General features: G+C 47.2%; 1 protein-coding gene across 1 annotated transcript; it reads left to right on the plus strand.

The window, feature by feature from the left end:
• Nucleotides 1-218: 218 nt before the first annotated feature.
• On the plus strand, nt 219-9,290 carry PROC (protein C, inactivator of coagulation factors Va and VIIIa). Its single transcript, XM_010227772.2, has 9 exons — nt 219-380; nt 715-798; nt 1,676-1,836; nt 2,785-2,809; nt 3,329-3,439; nt 4,063-4,203; nt 4,581-4,690; nt 5,596-5,713; nt 8,621-9,290. The coding sequence occupies exons 2-9, from the start codon at nt 732-734 to the stop codon at nt 9,190-9,192; spliced, it is 1,305 nt and encodes a 434-aa protein (XP_010226074.2). The 5' UTR covers nt 219-380; nt 715-731; the 3' UTR covers nt 9,193-9,290.
• The last annotated feature ends 1,012 nt before the right edge of the window (nt 9,291-10,302 follow it).

Consider the following 10,302-nt stretch of genomic DNA (forward strand, 5'->3'; position numbering starts at 1 on the left):
TGGAAGGATTGTAAAAAATAACAGTCTGTGTCCCTTTGGGGTGACTGAGTGCTGTGAGAAGGTAGAGGTATCTCAGAGACCTCAGCACTGATACGGGTACACTTACAAATGAAGTGTAACCACTACTATTTGTTAGGAAATCAAAAACAAGAAATACAGATTTGCAGAAGGCAGAGCAGATGCCTCCACTGTGTCGCTTTTCTTGTGCAGGCTCCTGCTGGCAGTTGTCAGGCCCCCCCTGCACACTGTTTACTTAGTGACTAAAAGGAAAGCATTTCATGTCACTCCAGAGAGTAAATATGTGAAGTTATGGATTAACTAACTTGCAGCACAGCTAATGGCGGAAGAATAGATCAACCTGACTTACACTGAATAAAGCAGTAAGTGCTTCAAAAGTACCGTATCCTTCACAATTTCAAAGCCCGGATTTATGTAATGGAGCAGAAAGCTTGTCAAAGATGTCTGGGGAGCAGGGAAGGGTGTTGGGGCAGACAAGAAATGCTCTGGCAGAGCTGTCAAAGGGATGAAGGGAGCTGGCCGAGCTGGCTGGAGGGCCTCTAATGAGCAGCTGCTTTGCAGTTGAAATCAAGGAGAAAGTCAAGGCACACCAGCCTTCATCGAGGGAGCTGCTGCTCTTAGGAACTAACTGACCTGTGGTGACGGAAGCTGTCTCCAGCAAGGTGCTCGCTTTCATGCCTGTCTTTTCTTCCTTAGGTGGTTCCTGCAGCAGAATGTGGAAGCTTATCACCGTAGGGGTGCTGCTGGCAGCCTGCTCCTCACACACATATGGTGGCTCAAGTAAGTAACTCATTTTAGAGACAGCCTTCACCCTCTTGCAGTTACTGCCAGGGCATTTGGTTTGCTGTCAGTGGCAGGGAGTGGGTGGATCACTCCTGTTTAGAGCTTGGGTTCCTCACTAGTAGAGGTTCACCATGGCTGCCTGGACCTTGCCTTTCTGAGCACCAAGAGCTGTCCGAGCAAGAGCACTGCAGGGCCCTGGCTGTTGGGCGCTTCCCTCCCTCTAGCCAATAAACCCTGCTCTTGAGGCCAGACCCTGCAATGCAAAAATACTTTTTGCAAAGGGCAGTCAGCAGGCCAGGGGGCACAGCGGGTGCTCTGCAGACTGCGCTGGCAGCCCCTTGGCAGGAGTGAACCTCAGACCCACCTCTGAAGCAGACCCACTACACGGGCAGGTGCTGGGAACCAGTAATACCTTTAGCACTACTTACTGGTTCCAGGGTGGCATGCTGGGCACGGGATGGGAGCATAAATTAAAGGTTCTGTAGTACCAGCTTAGGGAGAAATGCACGTGGACACAAGGTAGAGCCCGGGCCTTTGGCAGAGGTACGTTGCTGTTAGCCATCGTGTAGAGCCCAAGGAATTCTGTTAGCAACAGTTCAAAATGTCATGGTAAAACCAGTCGCTGCCTACTTGCCAAGTTTGTCTATTCCAGCTGGATCAACTGTGACTTCTCTATGGCACTGGGGAGGCTCTGGAACATCTCACGCCTCGTTTTAGCAGTACTCCCCTCAGGCCTTGGCATTGCTGAAAAACAGGCAGCAGGTTACTCGAGGCAGTACTGTACTCAGAGAAAAGGGCCAAAGACTCTGAGCACCAGCCTCTGCACAGCACCTCCAAGGGTTCCCTGCTTGTGCTCTCATGCTTTTGCCTCTAGTATTTTACAGTGACAAAGATGCAAACAAAGTCCTGAAAATCCAGAAGCGGGCAAACTCATTTTTGGAAGAGCTCAAGCCAGGCTCTCTGGAACGTGAGTGCAAAGAGGAACAGTGTGACTTCGAGGAGGCCAGTGAGATATATGAAACCAGAGAAGCAACAGTAAGTTGTTTCTGTAAGGATTAACGTGACACTTAAGCAGTCAATTGTTTGTTTTCTTAAGTATTGCACTCCAGGGCATAGGAGAGCTCGCTACCAGCGCTGAACATGCATCACCCCTGGCTCCTAAGGTATAGGCCTGTTTTTGAAAGTCACTGTGTTACAGCAATTGTCAAGTTGCTGCCTGTTCTTTGAGCCACAGTACTTGGTTGCTCATGCACACGCTGCCAGACCCAGTCATGAGATTTAGGTCCCAGCCAGGTAATCCCAATCCCTGCTTGTTTATTCTTGCTACAGCTGAGTTTTTCACAGTCTTTTGCCCCTCTTGTCCACTCCCCAGCTCTGGATGCTTTTCAGTGTATCTCCACAATCTCACACCAGTGCCTGACAAATGTTTCTGTTCATCACTAGCTCTTCCTCCCTCCTCCAAACCTCACTTTTTCAACTGGACACTAAATTTATCTTCAGCATCACTGCTTCCTGCACCTTTTCACCCCTTCTTAGTGCCTTGCTGTGCCATTAGGTGCACTAAAACACTACACAAGACTCACCCATCCTTGCTGTCCCTCAGAGCCCAGACTTATTTCACTGCCTTCACAGTCCCCGAGTGTTGCCTGACTGCAAACATAGCTGTGCGCTCCTCAAGACAGGTGATTCACCTGGTAAAGCAACAAGGAGACGCGAAGGCTGTGAGAGGATTCGGGTGAGCGATGGTGCTGGTGAGTCTGCAAGCAGGGCCGCAGGGATCCGTGCTGGGCAGGAGGCGGCTGTGACACGGCGACATGAGCCCTGCTGGTCCTGCTGGTTTGTAGTGCCCGTCACAGCACTGGGAAGGAAAATGAGACCGATCCTGTTGACCAAAGTGCTGTGTTGGCCAAGGCCGTGATACACTACAAATCCCTTCCTTGTGGAAAGTACTTTTAGCCTAATGTACGTTTTGTTTCTCCACAGCTAGAGTTTTGGAGCAAATATGTAGGTAAGTAAAAAAGACTTTCCTGATGATCTCTCTGTGTTTCCTCATGAGTAACTCATGTTCTGCTGTGATGTACCATACACTGCTTCAAATCCTCCTTTCTTTAAGGGGGTTTGCAAAGCATGTCTTTCTGTCCCATCCTATACACAGCCCTCCACCAAAGGGTCAGGTACCTCTGTGCCTACCACCAGTCATCTCCCTGGTCTTAAACCACTGCTCAGAAATGATTGCTGATGTTCCAGTCCTGCCTGGCAGGGTCCAGAGCAAAGTCCCAACTTTGTCCCTTAGCCCCCCGTAACCTGTCTTTGCCCCATCTCCCCATCTGTTCTTTCTTTCTCCTCTGCTCCAGTCACTCCAGTCGCAAGAAAGCGCCTGGTCTCTGGGCCAGCACCTCAGTTATCTCCATTTGGTGGCAGAAACTCTGCCTAGGGCACAGTTTGGGGAAGATCTGGTTGGTGTCAGTGCTTGACCTTTGAGGCTTCTGCAGGCTTCAGGCTCTGGGCTTTCCTGTGTCTCTTTCAGATGGAGATCAGTGTGAATCACAACCATGTTCCAATGGCACCTGCAAGGACAATATTGGAAAATTTTCCTGCATCTGTAACAAAGGCTGGGAGGGAGATTTGTGCAACCATGGTAATGCTGTCTTTGGTCTGCTATAAAATAACATTATTAGTGGTAGGGATCTCAGGGTATAGATATGAACATTTGGGCACTACCTTGTATACTTGCTCTCATTTCTGATGGGATTTCTCTCTTACCTCTTACCTCTTACCTGTGGTAAAAGGATTAATTGTGTTTATCTAAAGCAAATTGAATTTTGCATTGACATGGGGAAAGTGTGGAGAGTTGAGACATCTCAGCTGTACAGATATACCAGAAATAATGCTGTAAAACAGGATTTTCAGTAGCTTTAGACCTCTTAGTACAAAGCATGATGATGAGGGGTCTTTCAACATTACAGGATTAAAAACAACACACTGGGAACATGTGATTGTTGTACTGTGACAGTTTCTTCCTCGAGGACAGGCTGGCTCAGTGACGGGTGTGGGTGTCATGTATCAGTGACACATGCTGCTGGCTGACTCGCTCTCATTTTCATCCTTCAGTCCATACCAGCCCTGACTGCAATCTCTGGTCTTGTTTTCCCTTTGTTTAGGGCCTTTTCGCTATCTCCCTGACATCATTTTGCCATCCTGTGGCTTTTCAGCTTTCCAACTTGTCTCATCTCTCTTGCTCTTCCTCTTTTTTTTCCCCAGTGGTCAAATACACCAACTGCTCGGTCAACAACGGGGGCTGTGAGCACTTCTGCCGGGACGACCCCGCCAACCAGCGCCGCCACTGCAGCTGCGCGTCCGGCTACCACTTGACGAGCGACCACACCATGTGCAAGCCCGTGGGTAAGAGGAGGTTTGTTTGTAGTCCCAGCGTGACAGAGGATTATTCGAGGGTGAAATAAGGGCCTTTTGCACAATTATTTACATGGCCCTTTCTAATAATTTTCAAAAGGACTGCGTGGGGAGTAACTGTGCAGGGAGTATCCTGCCTTTCCCAGCTCCGCACCCCCTTTATGGCCATTAAGAATCCAACCCGCACCTCTATTTACCCACTGGAGTCATATTGGAGGATCAGGAAACTACCTCCTCCACAAAGCAGTGAGGGACTTCCATGAAGTTGCTAGCAGTACAGCTGAGTTTAGAGGGATGGGAGAAAAGCTTTTGGAAGAGTTGTTAGGTGGCCTGGTCTTTGCTAGTTAACTTCTCTGCATCTCTTGTAGTGGAGTTCCCTTGTGGAAGAATGAAAACGGAGTACGCTGAAGCCGAAGCTGGATTCAAAATTCGGCTCATTGGGGGCAAACAAGGAAGAAAAGGAGACAGTCCTTGGCAGGTGAGGAAAGAAGGATCTTTCATAACCAGGTATTTCCAGGACAGCTCTCCCTGCCCAGTTGCTCCAAGGAGACTCCTAAATTACCAGTAGTGACAAAGCTAAGCTAGATTTTTCAAGAGTAACTTGGAAGTTGAAATACCAGAGAAATAGTTTCTCATCTGTTAGGATTGGCTTGTCATCGCTGCCTGTTTTTTTACATCGGCAGCAGTGCCAGGAGAAGGGACAGGGATGACACTCATCCATTCTTTCACTCTGTGCTGCGGAAGCAGCTTCAGCCCTGCAGCTCATGCAGCCTGCATGAGCAATAAGGTAGGAGAGGAGGATGATCTTCCTGCCCTTTCTTTGTTTTCTTGCCAGCTTTATCTGTCCTAAGTTGAAGCTCGCAAGTTTAGTCAGCAGAATATGTCGTAGTTTCATAGAGCCATTTGGGATGTCAGAGAGAAGGAGTCTGAGACTTTACAGAGCGTAGCCTGGCACTTGTGAGTGTCTGTACTCAGAACCTGGTTCCTCTTTGACAGAAAAAGCCCTTTTGCACCATCACATGGGAATTGCAGCCCGAGACAACATACTGTTTTCTGGCATGCACTGGTCAGAAGAATGATCCCCTCATGTGAGCCGAACTTCAAAGTTCCTGAAGTATTAGAGAGCTTCCTTGCAGTCGCCAACATCGTCGCATGCTGATCTGGAGAAAGCCAGCCCTCATTTGGGAAGAATACTCACAGCCTCTTTTTCCATGGAGATCTTCTTCATAGTGCTTTTGTCCCGCTGAAGAGCTTCGACCTCAGCAGATGTAACATGTTTTGGTGCCTGATGCATTTAGTGTACCTTGCAACCAGAAAGAAGGTGTACGTTTTGTGAGCATCACGTCATTCCTGTGGTGTGAGACTTCTCTTTCCTTTTTTCAGATTATGCTGCAAAATAACAAAGGGAAATTCCTGTGTGGGGGCGTTCTCATCCATCCATCCTGGGCCCTAACAGCAGCACACTGCACTGAATCAAGAGAGGAGTACAAAGTAAGACTTGGTATGGAAAAAAATCTATTCCCTTTTTTTAAATACAACTCCTTCATTCCCAAGCTTTGTCACCTCAGGAGAGAGATCAGTAGGTTATAAAGATTTAATCCTTTTGAATGTAGGAGGGGTTGTCTTTTAACATACACTTTAGCCCACATCAAAAAGTATTAGTAAAATCATCTGATTTCACTCAAGCAGGAAGGTGGAAAGATGGGAAAGTTAAGATTATCTTTGCTCTCAGTTTCAGACTCTCCTCTAGGAAAGCTCTTATGCTTGTGTGTTTCTGCTAGTAAAAATATTTAAGGTCACCCCAATGCTAAAGAAACTCCCCTTTCCAAAGGATGTGTTAAAATCCTGAGCCCAAGAGGAGGAAGAAGCTGGATGTGCATCAGCATCACGGGCCTCTTCCTACCTTTGATCTATCTGAACACCTTTGCTTGAGAGAGTTGGTAGAGGGGAGGAGAGATGCCACAGAATAGCAACGCTGACATGATCCGTAATGCAGCTACCATCACCAGCACTGCTGCTCCTGGGCATGACAACACAGAGGATGAATGGCTGCAGGATTCCCTTGTGTCCTCTTAGTGCCAGATTAGCTACCTTTTCTATAGAGAGACTTCAAAGTAGAAGTAAATGTGGTAGCTTGTAAACATACAGATGGACTGTGTGTACTCACAACACCCTTAAGTTCCACAGGAACTTAAGGAACAATTTCTTAACAGTGAGGGTGACAGAGCACTGGAACAGGCTGCCCAGAGAGGTTGTGGAGTCTCCTTCCCTGGAGATCTTCAAAACCCCCTTGGACGCAGTCCTGTGCCACGTGCTCTAGGTGACCCTGTGTGTGCAGGGGGTTGGACTAGATGATCTCTAGAGGTCCCTTCCAACCTTAAGCATTCTATGATTCTATGCACACATCTCCAAACACTTAAGTTATGAGTAACTTTCTCCTCTGTGGAGGGTTTGCTCTTATTCCCTTTTCAGATTCTAGTGAGTCCTAAGAAGGAGGTGCAGGTTACTCGGAGTGGTTCTGGGGGGAAAAAGCAGCTGTAGAAGGATATGTTGGAATCCTCCGTGGTGCTTGACATAGTTCTGAATGGAGCTTCAAGGAGACAGACCTGCATGTCACAAGGGTGAAAATGCTGCCTGGGGGAAATACTGAGGATGTCCTCAGATCCCTCCACCTGGGTCTCATACTGCAGATATTGGTGGAGATCTGTCCATTGGGACAAGTTTTCAGCTAGGATAGCCAGGCCTAAAGATCCGCAAGAAGGAACAAGGCTGGGATCTGTCAAGAGAGTCTTATACTGCCCAAATGAAAAATAAATAAATAAAATAAAAGATTAAAGAGTTTTCAAAGGCTGAAAAAGGTGTCAACGTTGACAACTTTCATTTGAGAAGATTATTTTTTGAGGCTCAACTGACACTCAGGAGACACACACAGATGTGAAGAATATACATAATTGTATTGAATATAGAGAAAAAAATGTAGTATAAGGATGATCAGCGAGGAGGTGAACAGAACTCTCAAATAACTGAGGAAGGAAGTGTTCTTGATCAGTGGTCAAATGCATGTTCTCTTGTGGCACCTCCAAGAAGAGAGGTCGTTAGAGGAGAAGATCGTGTGCGACGGCTTGATAGTAGCCAGCTCTTGCAGCTCTGGTGCTGGACAGTGCAGGTGCCTGGAAACGTGCTGTCCCCCGCAGCTGGATGTGGTCGTGTTGGCTGCCTGCAAAGGAGCAAGAAGAGGCACGCAGAATGATCTAGAAACTGAAGATTCAAGCCTGGGCTTGAGAGGTCTTTTGAGAACCTCTTTCTGGAGTTAATCTCAGTGCCGACTTTGTGGCTGCTGGTCACAAAGCTGCTGCTAAAGCTGGAGGCGCTGACTCTTCTACAGGCGCCAAACAGCCAGAACAGCCCTCTGAGAGGTTGGAGCAAAGTGGAATTTACACTGAAGTGAGGGACTTGAGAGGCCCAGCTTTGGTCACGCACTCAGAACAGCTTCTCCTCCGTCTTAGAGCTGGTATCTGAAAGGATTCAGGAGAGAAATGTGCTTGCATAGATGCCTGCCAGCAGCTTGAGTGTGCTCAATGGGCAAGCCTCAAAAAGGAGGAATGCTTTTATCCAGTACGTGCTAAAGTAGGCAGTGATATGACCATGCATTAACTGTCAGCACAGTTCAGAAATGTGACAGCCCAGCACACGCTACTCCTTTCTTGTGGCTCACTGTCAAGATCATATTGAACAGATCTGTTCCTGTCTTTTCCAGTGCATCACATACAAACAACTTGTTCTTCCCTTGAAGGTCTTTCCTGGCTTAGTATCCTATTAACTTTTGCATAACTCCTTGGCCCAGGAAGTGGCCATGACTGTGTAGCACAAATAATGATAAAGAAGTCTTAGGTGGTCAAAAACTCTTTAAAATACAGATCTAAGGTTTTAAAATCTGTCACATTGTCTTTTAGATTCTGAAGCTTAGTCATTCGCACACTGGATATACAACAAAAAATTTAGGTGCTATCTCTTGCTTTACTGTACTCTTGGTCTCCCAACTTTTAGTGGTGACTCCAAGAAGATTATTTTCCTGCTCAAGAGCATCTCTCTAGTTGCATGCAGGGTATAACATGGCAATGCAGAAGTATTTCAGTCTCTCAACTGATGGCCCTAACCCTAGGGAACTAATTCATTAACATGTTTATTCATGGTACAAATAAATAGAAAAGTGCAAAGACTGCAATTAAAGTGAATGCTCTTACCCTAAAACCAAAATGAATTAATGTCTATGTTGCAAGGGTATTAAAGGCAGAAGGTAGACTCCTAAATCCAGAGACTTTGGTGTTGAAGGTGCAGGAAGACTCCCTTTGTTTGGAGAGCTCAGGAAGTCCAGGAACGTCTCTCATCTTCTTGTTTGCTCTTCCAGGTAAATATCACCGGTTCCGTACTGAGGCAGAGGAGCAAATCATTTGGGTTGATAAATATGTGAGCCATGAGAATTATACCAAGGAGACTTCTGATAATGACATAGCCATGCTGCACTTGGCTGAGCCGGTGATCTATAGCAAATACGTGCTCCCTATCTGTCTTCCCACCAGGGACCTGGCAGAGCAGGAGCTGACCAAGAAAGGGACACAAATGGTGATAACTGGCTGGGGCAGCACGAGCGACGTTTCCAAGAAGAACTACTCTACTGTCCTCAACTACATCGAAATCCCCATGGTTCCCCGGAACGAGTGTGCCCAAGCTATGAGATTTGCTATCTCTGATAACATGCTGTGTGCTGGGAGCTTAGGGGACAATAAAGATTCCTGCAGTGGGGACAGCGGAGGCCCCATGATCACTAAATTCAAGGACACTTGGTTTCTGGTGGGACTGGTGAGCTGGGGTGAAGGCTGTGGAAGTCTGGAGAAATTTGGAGTCTACACCAAAGTGAGCCAGTACCTCGAGTGGATCCAACGCCACATAGACCAGACGCCTGCTTCGCTTAACGGCTGAGCCTGACGTTGCGAGGAACATTGTGGCTGTGCACTAGGGGCAGCACACGGTGTAACGTACTGCCACACCTTCAGTATTAAATATTGCATCTACGTCAACCTTGTGTGCTGTTCTCCTTGCTGCCTGCTCTAGCTCAGGTTGTGCAGTTGTAGCGTGGTCCTGCCCAGGCCCTGCAGCCAAGGGCCCCGTTGCGCCTTTGCGTTCGCAGCCTCCCTGCGTAAGGAATACGCCCCGAGGCGCGCGGGGCTGCGAGGAGGCAGCGCAGCGGTTTGGAGACCAGCCTCGTGCTGCAGCTCTGGCACTGCAGCTTCACTCTGCCTCCTAACCATCGCGGTTTGCTCCGCACGTGCGTGGCTTTTAATTCCATGCAATGAAATTTTAGTAGCATCTTTGCTGCCTCCACTCATTGATACTTCACTGCCAAAATCAACAGGTCAGCAGCATTTCTCCCTGTCTTCAGTTCCTTGCAAATTAGGTGCCTTTCTCCCTGCACAAAGCTCCTTGAAAGTCAGTAGAAGTGTGCACTTAGGCAACAGAAAAAAAGAAAAAAGAATAAGAATAATAATTCCAAGCTTTTGCATGCTCTTTTTATCTTAATGTCTGTAAATCCCTTCTAATTAGTTTTCTAAGGTAATTACTAGACCAGAATGTTTACACTAGTGAATGCAATCATTTGCAGGCAGTATCAGCATACCTAGTGTTTATTGACAATTTCTCTTTTTTTATGCATTTCCATCTATATCTGTATGTATTTGAGCATATCAGTAAATAAAGATACATAGCACCAATAGGGCCACAGGAAGCAGTAACAGTCAAAATGAAGTTTACTGCAATCACAGTGCTTGCTTGTTTTTAATCTTAGCACTTAACCTGCTAGAATTAATTAATCTTGTAGAGAGAGGCGACCCCAGCTCTGGTGCAGTGATACATGCTGCCAACATCTCAGCGAGGCTTTGGACCCCATTTTGGAAGAGTGATGAGTATTGGCAGTTGTGATGGGATTTTAAAAAACTTGATATCAGTTAAATCTGTGGACCGGGGCTTGCTGAGCAACAAGCTGCCCGCACGCGCGCTGAGCAAGTGCTGGGGTTGGTTCCTGCAGGGAAGCAG

This window comes from Tinamus guttatus, unplaced genomic scaffold, assembly GCF_059628265.1.
Source record: "Tinamus guttatus ecotype Peru unplaced genomic scaffold, ASM5962826v1 Tinamus_guttatus_pri_ptg000927l, whole genome shotgun sequence".
Taxonomy (NCBI): domain Eukaryota; kingdom Metazoa; phylum Chordata; class Aves; order Tinamiformes; family Tinamidae; genus Tinamus; species Tinamus guttatus.

Coding starts and splice junctions, on each gene's coding strand:
- PROC (XM_010227772.2), top strand. CDS start 732: ATGTGGAAGCTTATCACCGTAGGGGTGCTGCTGGCAGCCTGCTCCTCA. Junction 1,837..2,784: donor ATGAAACCAGAGAAGCAACA/GTAAGTTGTTTC, acceptor GTTTCTCCACAG/CTAGAGTTTTGGAGCAAATA. Junction 4,691..5,595: donor AAGGAGACAGTCCTTGGCAG/GTGAGGAAAGAA, acceptor TCCTTTTTTCAG/ATTATGCTGCAAAATAACAA.